Genomic DNA, 13776 nt, shown 5'->3' with positions numbered 1-13776 from the left:
GCAGTGGGCATCCCAAACTGTTGTCTTCCTCGGTCACAGTCGTTTGCTCTAAATTATTGATCCATGTTCTTTTGTCACACATAATTTAGAAGCTATTTTGCATTTAAAGACAGATGAAGAAGTCGGCGGTTTACTTTGAATTATTAATCATGGCCTCTGTTTAAAAGTCCAGAAATCTGGATCTCTCCTTAGAGAGCATTTTTCTTCCCTATTAAAGCTGCTTTAATGGAACCAAAACTAGTGTATAATGATAGCAGCCATTTTTTTAAATGTAAACTTTTGCACATAGCTTCCATCAAATGTGTAGTCAAAACATCTAGTGCATCCTTGACAATGTCTTTTGAAGTGATACATGACTGATGCCACAGTTAGGCTCTGTGAGTTAGCGAGTTAGTTCTCTCTCACACACGTTCACTGGCAGTCCATTTCTTTCCCACACACATAATCTGTCTAGGCTTCTCACATGCTTTTTCATCTTCTTCAACTCTCTGATGACCATTTGTAGTTTTATTACCCTTACCCATCACTGTCAAATTTACCAATTTAAAGCTCACTTGCTAAAAGAAAAAAAGAAAAAGTATTAAGAAAAGGGGTAAAAAAAAATTCGTACTGACCCCAAACTTTTCAAAGGTAGTGTACAAAAAAGATATGATTCATGAAGCAATTTGTGCTAATGGTGTAAAAAAAAAAAAAAAAAAAAAAAAAAAACTGCTTCATAAGCCATTTAACTGATTTGTGTTCACGCCTGGAAAATAAAAATCCTATTTCTTCAGAAATCCTATTTCGTTCCACACATTCATTCTCAGCATGTGACCATATGCTGCATAATGTATCAGATGATTCAGTATAATAATAACACAGCTTCATCTTTCAGTGATTGATCTTTATCAGCCAAATAAACACTCCCAGCTAGGCACGTGTGCCGTATACCCCATTCCATCATTAGCTTTATGATTGGTCATCTGTAGCTGTTCACTTGAACAGAGCTGGATTAGAGGCCAGACAGGCTTTAAATGTCCCTGGCCATCAGCCCCATCTACATCCTTCACATCAATAATGAATTAACTTATGTGAACTGCAACGAGACCATTTCTAAATTTAGCTACTATACAGTCTCCTCACGTACAGGCTACCATCAGGCTGCCACTGTAGGGTTGCCCCTCTCTCAAAATACTCATACACGTGTACAAAAACACACACAGCCACATATGGACACACTCTCTTTTGGTCGATGGTGCAATTACATGTCAACAGGGAAAAAATCACTCCAACAAGGGTGGTGGCAGTTTCAGAAGCTCGGGGAGGAGAGGTTAATTACTCCACAAATGGCTAAAGCAAAATGACTAAAGACTACATCAAGCACCTAGGCACCTAAGAGAATAGAGAGAGTGGCCATCTGTATAAAAGCAATCATATGTAGGTATTGGTACACCCTATTTAGGGGGGCTGCAATCACCCGTCTTTAATCTTAGACCCATAAATATCTTAAAAATCTATGGTTTGTGTGATCTCTTTTCATCTGTACTAAAGCAGTAGCTACAGTAAGCCATCTGAGGATATTTCGCTCTGAATCTTCTCTAGTTCTAAACATTTTTGAAGTTCATTATATGAAGTATTATCTTCAGGCATAGGCTGCTGCACCACACACAGCTGTCAAAAATATCTCTTATCTGAATGCTCTCCGTTCCAGTGAAATCACAAAATGAAATGCATCCAAATTCACAGTTACTGATATACTGCTTCCTTTCAATTTATGAATTGACATTTCAAATGAATTGATCATGCTCCATAGGAAGTTAAATGGGAAAATTAGAAATCAAATTGGAATGAAAGAAAGTGGAATTTACTTTAGCATTTTTTGTTCTTTATACTGTAGACACTTCTTTAGTTTCAAAATGGAAAAAAAATTAAATCAACAATTGTGACTTTTTATTCTTGCAATTCTGATTTTATCTTTCACAATTCTGACTTCCTCCTCACAGTTCTGAGAATCAAGGCCCGTTCACACCCGAGACGATAACTATAAAGATAACGATAAAGATATAGTTCTAAAAATTGTTCTCAATATTAAAAAATAGCAGAGTCTACAACTCCACACCACAACTATAACAATAAAAACAAAGAGAAACGATATCATTGGAATCACTTTAAAAGCTATTTTTTTCCAGGTGATGAATGACAAAATATTGACAGCCAATCAGAATCCATCCTTCTGTAACGAGCTTGAGAGTTTAAAGTGGTAGACAAGTGTGCGCTTAGAATAAACGAACGATATCGTTCGCTGTTGTGAACTCTAATATCGTTATCTTTAGTTATCTATCCATCCATTCATCTATCAATCTAGACATCTATCTACACATCTATCTTTCTTTCAATATATTGCCAAGCCAACATATCAAGTTGCAAAATATGTTCATGATTATTAATTTATTTCAGTAATTTTTAATTGTACTTCAACATTCAGATTTGAAAAGCAAATCTGCATCCTGTTTGCTCCCTCAATTCAAAGTCTATTCAAAATCAGAGGCCGAGAAGACACTCTCAATGAAATTCTGAATGGAAAATCCTGCCTGGTGCAGTGTTTACATTGGCGTGTAAGGGTCTATATCTCTGTTGTAAGATGAAAAATTATTTTCAGTCAAATATGATTTTAAACTAACATCTGTGTCACAGCTCTCTTAAAACACTATATTGCAGTGGATTAGTGACATATTAGCATGACGTTGGATTTCCGAAAACTGGTGCTATTGCTGCAAGAGAGACCTCCCCTTCCCCCACACGGCTGTCTTTTGTGAGTGCACATGAGATGACCAGGGCCAGGCAAGCGGCTTTCAGCTCACCACTGAATCACAGGGATATCATGGTTTTTAGGGCTTGAATCAAGCCGCTTACCCGTTTAATTTGTGAGATTTGTGTCTAATTTCTCACTAAAATAAACCACTCAGCTCTGACATATGGAATATGAAGTTTTCACTGTATGAAACCCCACTGCATTAAACAATTGTCTCATGCTCTGGGTCACATATACGACCGTTTTACTGGCAGCTAATGGTGTAGGATCTCGCACATCCACATGCACATGCACATGCAAATGCAGCATGTTCACAAACACATACGCACAGACATATGCCTCTGGTGTTTAATGGCACCACTCCTCCACATCTCTGACGTCAGCGAGTTTTGCACATGCTCACGTGACTCACACTTTTGCTTTGCACATCACATGATCTGATATCATCTGGCAGTGGGGAATATGAATGGGGACATGCCACCTACTGTGCTGCTGTCTGTCAGCCTGCGCTTCGGGGCTAAAGCATGTAAAAGAAAACCTGTCCAATGCATTTTTCTCAGCTGCCTAATGATATTTAAACAGCCTAATGTTACGCTCTGGTAAGTCTTGATGTCTGTAAACCCCAAAAGAATAATGATAATGTCTCTGCTAGTAAAGGAAGCACAAAAATCGACATCTAAATACATTTGATGTTATTTACAATGCAGGGGTACAAATGAACTCCACTTCACTGAAGTGTTTATTGTCTTGGATCAATAAAAAGGTCTTAAGGTAAATGAACACGATGATGATCTAATTCTGAATAAAAACTGTTAACTGTTCATGGGTTTTGATGAAACGCAGACCTGATGAGATCAGTATGTTTATGTCCAGAAGCCATGCTCTATTTAATTTGGACATGTAGCTGTAAATTATGTTATGCTTTGAGTAAAAAATAGCTTGTTTTGATACAAGTGAACATCTCAAATTAAATAAAAAATTAGACCCTTGTGTTAAGCAAATCTCATGAGAGAAGAAGAAGAAACCCATTTACATCCATATTTAACAGCACCTTGGCATACGGAAACAGTGAGTACTCTGACAATGCAGTCATAATAAAACAGTTATATTCAAGTTAAGATTGATTTTTTTAAGATAACTTTTTTGCCCAAACATTTTTTGCCCAAAAATAAATGTTCTGTCGTTATTTACTCAACCCAGTGTTATTTTAGATCATATTACTTTCTATTTTCCGCATACAAAAGGAGGAATAGATTAAAAAAGGCCAGTGAACTGAGGCATTTTTATATGACTCCTTTTCAAACTTTAAAAAGGATGTAAAACAAACATAAAAGTCTTTCAATCACTATACATTCCAAGTTTTCTTAAGTCACATTACAGCTTTGTGTGAGGAACATTATTCACTAAATCCTAAACTGAACATTCTCTCTTTAGCATGCTTATGAAAGTTCATGAGAGAAGTAGCATTGTCTGGTGTGTAAAAAAAAATCATTGTCAAATCTTTAAAATGAATCAATTGATCCAGTGCACAGGTCAAATTAATATTGTTTTAAATATAAAAAAGAATATTACTGTCACCCAATGCTTATGTATAACTTCAGAAGACTTAAAGATAGTGCTCAAGCTTGATACTTTTATGACAATTTTACATAAGTTTAAAGTCCTCAGTCCTCAGAAAAGCAAGTAAATAAGGTTTGGAACAATATATAAGTGAGTAATTTAATGCAAAATTTTGGATGAACTATTACTTTTCTGGGACACTTTGCCACAGTTTAAAGGATGTGTAGCATTACGTCAAGTGACATATAGCCAAGTATGGTGTCCCATTCTCTGAATTTTTGCTCTGCATTTAACCCATCCAAGTGACAACCCACACACACACACAGCCGGAGCAGTGGCAGCCAGTTTTACTGCAGCACCCAGGGAGCAGTTGGGGGTTCAGTGCCTTGCTCAAGGGTCTCACCTCAGTTTTAGTATTGAGGGTGGGAGAGAGCGCTGTACATTCACTCCCCCCACCTACAATCCCTGCCGGTACCAATACTTAAAACTGTGGGTTACATGTCCGACTATCAAACCATTAGGCCACGACTGCATCACAGTATCAGGATTACATACACACAAGGAAATCAAAAAAGAAAGAAAAAAACTGTTGCAATTGAGACATTCATATAGAAGTATTTGTAACTCATTTCTTCCTATAACAAACAAAGCTGATGACTCTCTCACCGCATGCTCAGTAGGTGTTTTCACGCCTGTGAAAAGCAAGTGACCGAATGACATCATCTCTGCATGCACTGTACTGACTCACATTGCAGTCTAGTAGATCTATACTGTCCAGGCTCTTGCTTCTGTGGATGCGGCCCTTGATCCTGCGCAGTGATGGTTTGCCCTGACTTGCAGCCGCAGCAGGTGGTGTCACAGCAGAGGCAGCATTGGCATCTGAATCAGGTGGCACCCTATGGTGAAAAGACATTAGCACATAATCATACGGCATGCTGGGATCCTTAATGTCCAATTGGACCAGCTGCTACCTACATTTGCACACTTTTATCCAAAGCTTCTAACATGACATTCAATGTTCAGTTAAAAAAAGTTTGGGGTATGTTTTTTTAAACTTTTATTAAATAGTTTTAATTCAGCAAGGATGTACATTTCATCAGGTCATACATTGCTAGTGAAACAATCCAGGACTTATTTTTGAGCTATTGTATAGGAACGCCTAATTTTTTTTAAGCAAGTGCCAGTAAACTCTGAAGATTTCACAGGGTAATATGTCACAGGGACATATTCTGCAATATACAGTACTTGATGGAACAAGAAATATACACATCAGAGATTAGGTGTCATCACTGCTCCCTGATTACCCTAATCCATCGAAAAGCAAAGCTTATCATAAATGTGTCTTATGTAACTCTACACTCACCACTGGGATAGACTTTTTTTTTTTTTTTTAAGATTAGGCTTTGCATAATGTGCACGCATCAAAGCTTTGAAAAATGTTTCTCTCACTCACACCCGTATGGATCTCTCTCGTCTCACAGGATGTGTCTGTTAGTGTGAATTAGTGCAAGGAGCAATTAAACCCTCTGGATGTATTGGCCATGATAGCTTTAATGCTCTCATAAAAATCACTGTCTCCATAATTATAGGTTCTTTCTAAACCAAGCACCACTGTTACTATTCCTCACATTTATGGTAAGGGATTTAATCAACCCCTAACCCTAAGTATTGCATATTGGTGCATGAAAGCATCCAGCACGATTTGTGCTCAGAAGATGAATGATACCCCAAATCATGCATGAGGAGGATGGTGCTTTTACTTTTCAGTAATCTAAAAACAACAACAACAGCAACAACAACTGTATTTAGAGATCAAAATATCAGAGAGACCGAGAGTACTAATTCTCTTTACATGTACATTTTACATTTAGTCATTTTGCAGACCCTTTTATCCAAAGCATCTTACAATTGGGGAATACATAAAGAGATTCTTCTTAAAGAGGCAAAAAGACACAGGAAGTGCTCATAATTAGTTTCAGGCATTGTTCAAATAAGTACAAACGAGAAAGAGAAGGAATAAATAAAGTTAAAACAATTTTTTAAATCAAGTACTGTAGCATTGAAAGAGATTAGTTTTCAGCTGTTGCTTAAAAATTGTCAGGGATTCAGCATTCCGGACAGGGGTGGGAAGATCATTCCACCAGCCAGGAATGGTGAACGAGAATGTTCTGGAAATGTGATTTTGAGCCTCTCTGTGATGGTGCCATGAGGTGTAGCTCACTAGTGGATCTCAGACTTCTGGAGGGCATGTAGATTTGTAGTAGTGAGTGGAAGTACGCAGGTGCTGAGCCTGTGGCTGTTAAGTACTGTATCAATTTCTTGAACTTGATGGGAGCCGCAGCCGGTAGCCAGTGCGAGATAAAGAGAAGTGTAACATAGGCTCTTTTGGGCTTGTTGAAGACCAGTGCTGTTGCATTCTGAATCATTTGTAGAGGTTTGATTGTGCTCGATGGAAGTCCAGCCAGAAGAGTATTGCAGTAGTCCAGCCTAGAATTGACGAGGGCCTGGACAAGAAGTTATACAGCATGCGCCGTTAGAAAGGGCCTGCTCTTTCTGATGTTGTGCAATGCAAACCTGAAAATAGAGCATTCTTTGCAATGTGGTCTTTAAAGGTCAGCTGGTCATCAAAGTTTACACCAAGATTTCTGACTGAAGTTGATCGGGTAGTTGTAGAAGAACCTAGCTGGATGGTGAAATCATGCTGCAGAGTTGGAGTAGAACAGAAGACAAGTCTTTACCAGGTTGAGCTGTAGGTGATGTTCTTTCATCCAAACGAGATGTCCGGCAGGCAGTGATGAGAGGGCAGACAGGAGGATCTTTCCTACTTTTTCTCAGTTTGGGCCAAAATCCATAGAGCTACTGTAAGTGTGCAATCCCTAGGGAAAAGCCGGAGGAGGATTTGTTTTATTCTTGTCACTAGGTGATTTATGAAACCCCAGTGGCCTTTAGGAATGAGTATCACCTTCCAGTATGATTTTTCTGCTGCTGTCTCTTGTCAAACTAAAGAGACAAGAGAGTCTGAAGTGCACACACACAGTAGCCGGCTTTCCATCCAAAGTTGCGAATTTAACTTATGTAAAAAATGGGAGTATCTTACAAATATTTGCGAACAAGCACTGTTTCCATCCAACGATTCAAATAGAACTAAATCGTCACTTCCTGATAAACTGGCACTATACCTCACTAAGAAAAGTAGGAGAAGCTACTTATAATAATTTTCCTATATAATAAATTACTTGCACCTCAGCAGACAAAACTCAATGAATGCGCTTATTGCTTTCAGAGGTGGGTGCTCTTGTTTGGGAACGCAGTCATTTAACATTTCTGGGAGGCAATTATACAGAAATACTCTGATGACAAACTTTACTCGGGCATTTTCGAACCATGTAACAACATTTCAGATGCTGTTGAACAAGATCGGTCCACTGGTTACTCAGGATTTACAGTCACATGATTTTTTTTATGTGCTTGGAGGAATGTATTCGCAAAATGCATTTCCATCTCCGATTATTTGCATTATACCATTTCCAAAAAGTCAATAACCACCTCAAGCAAAAGTAAAAACTTTTTTGTGAATTAAGGCATTTTTATTCGAAATTCAGCATATCCATCACGCAATTCAGATGAGATACTTAAAAATGCATATTAAAACAGGGTGATGGAAACCCAGCTAGTAAGAACAACAGAATCCCATTATGAAATCTATTATGAAACAAAATAAACTCAGAATAAAGCATTGAGGACCCATGATGTACAGGAGTCTGCCTTGCAGTAAAATAAAAACAAAGTGCTTGTGCTTGAAGCTTAGTTATCTAACTGGCTGATGTCATAACTGAGATTCAGATAAATAAGTAAATAATTAAGCAAACAGATTTATGGGCAGTTGACTGAATGCCTTTCCACTATTTAATGGCACACAGATTAAAGTAAAATAAAATATTTAATAAATTATATCAAAAATGTAAAAAAATAAATAAATAATAATAATAATAATAATAATAATAATAATAATAATAATAAAATAAATAAATAAATATTATATATATGAGCATTTGATTGACTGGCTTTTTTGATGACAAACAATAAAATAATAAAATTAAAATAAACCTTGGTCTTGACAGTATCTTTTTAACACACATGACATATTACAGCAGTACAATATTAGGGTATATATATTGCATATTTTTGTTCAGTTGTTCACATGAGAAAAAAGGGCAGACAGGCTGAGTGTCAGTGGGCCTTTTGTCCACTTTCTCAAATTTTTACATGGTGGTCAGGCTGATACATGTGCTCTTTCATTCCCTGGCAGAAAACACTAAAAAATTCATTCCCCAAACCGGAGAGCAGTCTGGCCAAAGTGAGAGCCTTGGATCCCATTTGCTGCTGTGAATCCCTCTGATTGGCAGGCAGAGCACCAGAGCTGCGATCTCTAGAGGATTTGCACTAAACCCAAGAGCATCGCATTCAATCTGGACTGGCTTGTGTTGCCACCAAGCTCACTCTCTCCCTTATCTCATCTCTCTCTATCACACACACACACTCTCTGTTATTCTGGGGACTCATTCACACACTGTACTAAGCAGACGCTTAAACCCTTTGCAGTGAAAGAGTGGAGGAATTTAACTACAGCTCATAATGAATTCTCATAACACATGTACTGTATAAGTGTTTAGAAAAACAATCAAACAAAAATGTTTCCATAATATTTTAATATATAAAAAGATGCATAAAGTATTTAAATAAGTTATTATAGACTTATAAAAGCTAATAATTAAATTTTTGTAAAACGTTGTCTTAATATCATGCTTTTTATTTTTCCACACAGTATAAACGGGTCTACAAAGTGACAGATGACGGATCGTCTTTTTAAAGATGCCTTTTCACCTGTGCGTTTCTGGATGTGGTCATTACCTGGTGCAGGGTGATGGTCACCATCGCTGCCTCACGTGTCTGGGCATTAAACACGTTGAGGTGGCATTCGTGGATGAGTCATCTCCCCTTTGCAGGAAGATGACCATCTCAGAGTTGCGGACCAGATTTCGTTACCTCCAGGGGGGATTTGGCTGCACTGCCACCCTTCGGGACAGTGACAATGCCTGAATCGGATCCAGAGAAAGCCATGCTTTCCTGGGCAGCCGAGAAGAAAGGGCTCGAGTGGAAACCTCCAGCGTGTCCCGAGCCCTCGAGGTTGGATGCTTGGTTTCTCGAGGTGGCTCGCGGTGGTTCTCAGTGCCCTGTCCCAGTGCCTTTCTTCCCCGAGGTGCATGAGGATCTCACCAGGTCATGTATGCACTTTTTACTGCTATAAACCGGCCTGCTGGTGGATCCGGGTGTAGGTAGGCCGTCCCGCCCACCCAAGCCCCCGTCAAACCTGGTGGTAAGCGGAAGAGCAAGCGGCCCTGAGGCGGGTGACCCAGAGATGGAGGGATCTGCTCTTTGGAAAATGGTGAACACACCACTCCGTCCTCTGAAGCAGGGCTGGGTGGAGAATATTTTGTTTCATTTTGCCCCAAAGTCGACCTCACAGTCGATGGCAACCAAATTCTTGACAAAAGAGCAATTTTTCACAATCTCTGGGTCCCAGGAGGGCACAGACAGATCAACACCGGACCACACTCATCCTCCTCCATTGCCAGCAGGCAGAAGCATCATAAACAAAGGCCCTACTCATGCACCCGATGCAATTGACCTGAAGGTTCGTACTTTCATGTGTCGATCCTTCCGCACCACAGACCAAACCTTTACCCCGTCGTCAGACATTCGTTCCTCCAGGCAGGAGTGCCCTTAGAACAGGTCTCCTGGCAGACTGTGTTCATATGTGTAAGTGCTTCCAAAACTCCTTCAGGAAGGATGGGGCTTCTGCAACATTCCTGTTTCAAATGGAACGGGTACGTTTTCCCAATATTATCCAATCTCACTGAGTGTGTAGTGGTATGACAACAGTGACTAGAAGTGACTGGAAGGGGCAGCATCCATGCTGCTTTGGAAGGGATCCCAATTCGTCAGCCACTGACGTGTCGTCTCCGCTCCCTCCTTCAGGGAATGAGGGTTACATACATAACCCAAGACGTTATCCACCCCTCTCAACTTCTCAACAAACAAAAGCATTTCCTTCAAAAAGAAAAACATGAACTTCATGAATGTTACATGAAGTCTTGCCTAGAAATAGCTATTCTTCCAGCTCAGTGTGTGTGTTTTAAGAGGTCACTGGTACTGGGAGATCTGACAAGCACTGGTTACTGTAATACACACACACACACACACACACACACAAACATGTAACAAATTGCTTAACTGAAGTGTTAAGTTTATAAATATATTATTACTATTATCATTATTATATAAAACAATATATATTAAATAGTACATGAATATAAAATAAATTCAATAAATGTATAATTTTTAAATTATAGAATTGAAAAATCATACTTATAAAAATATATATTATTAAATACTATATTATACAAATACATTTAATATCTATTGTATATTTATACTATATTTGTACTATATTTAATATCATACATAATCTTTTTTTTTTTTAATAAGCAATAATGTTTCTATATTAACTGCTAAACAATGGTGTTTCGTTACTAAATTTGGAAAACTGAATGACTCACTCAGTGAATTTTAGTTTAATGAGGCGCGGCTCAACCAGGTCTCGTCCCATTCGTCAATCTTTGTGATATCACAAATCCCAGAAAATATGCACTGTAGTCCAAACAAGTCGTTCATTGTAGTTTTTGAAGTGATTTCTGTTAAATAAAATATCTCCTTTTGAATTGAACCCTTTAATAACCCTTTAATATTTACAGAATAATAAAATTTTTCTTTTGAAAATTATTGAATCTTTCAATGTTAAACCAATTAATTCCTATTAAAAACCATTTATATCACAGCATAATTTATGTAATTCTAATGGTGTAAATGCATTCAAGCCATCACTGAACAGTGTCTAACTAATTATGTTTTCTCTTTCTATAGCTGCTTTTTTATATCTATGTCTATTTATGTTTTTTCTTTTAACACAATAATGACTTCAAGTTATCTTTTGGGAGTTCATTAATATGCAATTAATTATTTTATTTATTAAGCACATCATGCAATTAATAAAAGTAAAAATGTAATTGCTTGAAAACCCTTATATAAATAATAATTGAGATAAATATACATATAGTTAGATAAATTAATAACATATTTAAAGAAAAGGAAGTAAACGAAGAAATCTGTTCAGTATTTTCATACATTAATCAACACAAGACGCTTACATAAGGCAGTACTAAATCCAAATGCCTCATCATCAATAGCAATATATTGATACGGAATCACATTTACAGTCATTTGTGTATGTTAAAATAACCCAGTGCCAAGGATGTGTGATAATGCCATGCTCGGCATGCTCCAACAGAGGTGATGAGCTCGTGTGAGGGTTCAATGTAAATAGATAGCCCAGCAAGGCCATGCCGTATGACATTGCATGGTCGGAAGAGCAGAGACCTTGTGCCAATGTAGATCCATTACTCAGTTCAGTGATTGTGACACTACCTTGTTAGGATACATTCATTCAATACGATGCCAAGGTGAGGACAAGGACCTTAGATGCATTCGTGTCAGTGATGTTCACAGCACCTGATATGAGTGAATATAAGATGGGCTTGGGCGTGTGCTGATGGCAAGCTGTGATAGCTTTAAGGGTAAACTGCATGACAAAGAGAAGAGAGTGTCCCGAGGATACTACCAGTCATCGAATCTTTCCCAGATGAAAGCAGACAAGTGAGACTCTCTCCGAGGGAAGTGCTTTGACCAAGACCAGTTTTAGGTCCAAGCTGACTGTTTATCTCTGTACTTATGAAGTATATCTCTACAAATCCATTTCTAATAAACTATTTCTCTACAAATCAATTTGTAAATTATCAAGATTTCATTTCATATATGACATAGCTCTATAGCCATTACTGGCACGAAGAGCTGGAAGCTTTTTGCAGAGCAATCAAGTGCAACCTACCAAAGACATCAAGGGTCAAACCAATTCTGCAAATGCATTCAAATTCTAAAAACTCCACACCTCCAACATCTTCAAGAGAAGCAATTCAAGTGGAGGATTCATCTGGGAACAGAGTTCATGATGTAAACACAGCAGAGATACGAACGCAACACATGGCTTTAGACAAAGTAGCCCATCTCTTCACCCATCGTTTAAAGGTTAATCTGCAACACTGATCCCTGAATACCATTAACACTGCACAGGCTCCATGATGTCTTTCATCATTCTTTACCTTGCCTCTGCTTTTCTAAGATGACTGTGTAATCATGAGAACTACATAAATACTGCCAGGGAGTTTAGAAAGTCACAACACTACAAAGTAAGGAACTTTAAGGTAAGTATACAACTTTAAGCATGCCAAAATCTGTTTGTTTGTGTTGGTGGTCACACTGATAGGATAACTGTAAATAATCTTAGCAGCGGACCTTTGACATGAGATGACCAGGAGCAGAACAGGAAGAGACATGCTGATTAGGCGGGCCAGACAGCTTCGACAGATGGAGAAGGAGATTAAGGATATAGACGAGTATCAAACATGACAGTACAACGGTCACAGGCCCATGCTTAGTGTCTTCTACCATCCACCCGTCCTGACTGCAAGAGCAGTACACAAACACGACCTGGCACCTGCACTAGGAGCAGAACATACTCACAAAGTCTTATAAAACAAAGAAGGCAAAATCATAAAGGACAAACTCCACTGATATGGAGAAGACATTTTAAAGGTTGCCAGATTATTAAATTCTAATGCAATTTATAGTATGTTAAAGGATTATTCTCTCCTGTTTCAGACATTTGGGGTCTATAAGATTTGCTGTTTTGAAATACATTTATACTTTTATTTAGCAAAGATGCATGAAACTGAACAAAAATGACACTAAAGACTTAAATGGTGTTCTTTAAAACACCATTTAATATGTTCATTAATCATTGCTATATATATAGCAATGATTAAACATTTTTTAAAGTTTCTTGAGCACCAAATCAGCATATTAGTATGATTTCTAAAGGATCATGTGACACTGAAGACTGAAGTAATGACTGCTGACAATTCAGCTTTGCCATCACAAGAATAAATAAGCTTTAAATATATTAAAATTAGAAGACAGTTATTTAAGTTTAAATAATAATAGTATTTCACAATATCACTGTTTACTGTATTTTTTATTGCATAAACGCAACCTTGATGTACATAAGATGATTCTTTCAAAAACATAAAATCTTACCAACCCCAACATTTTGAACAGCTTTATTCATGCTTTAGTCTGACTATCATCAAATTTCAACGTTCATGTAAATGTACTTAGTTTCTGTGGAACGTCTTGCATGATAAGAGTCCTGCAGATCAGTGTTCTAGAAGCAGGACACTTTTTGCTCTTAT

At 37.8% G+C, this 13776-nt stretch overlaps 1 protein-coding gene across 12 annotated transcripts in view; it reads right to left on the bottom strand.

Moving 5' to 3' along the window:
* Positions 1 to 13776, bottom strand: part of LOC113051534 (tight junction protein ZO-1) — a 102613-nt gene that overhangs the window by 84731 nt on the left and 4106 nt on the right. For all 12 annotated transcript variants that reach the window (XM_026215368.1, XM_026215372.1, XM_026215374.1 and 9 more), the window contains exon 2: positions 5100 to 5247. In XM_026215368.1, coding sequence (XP_026071153.1) covers positions 5100 to 5247 — 148 coding nt within the window. The remainder of the gene's footprint in view (positions 1 to 5099; positions 5248 to 13776) is intronic.

Source organism: Carassius auratus, chromosome 32 (genome assembly GCF_003368295.1).
Source record: "Carassius auratus strain Wakin chromosome 32, ASM336829v1, whole genome shotgun sequence".
Lineage (NCBI taxonomy): Eukaryota > Metazoa > Chordata > Actinopteri > Cypriniformes > Cyprinidae > Carassius > Carassius auratus.
This window is presented reverse-complemented; position numbering and strand designations above follow the sequence as displayed.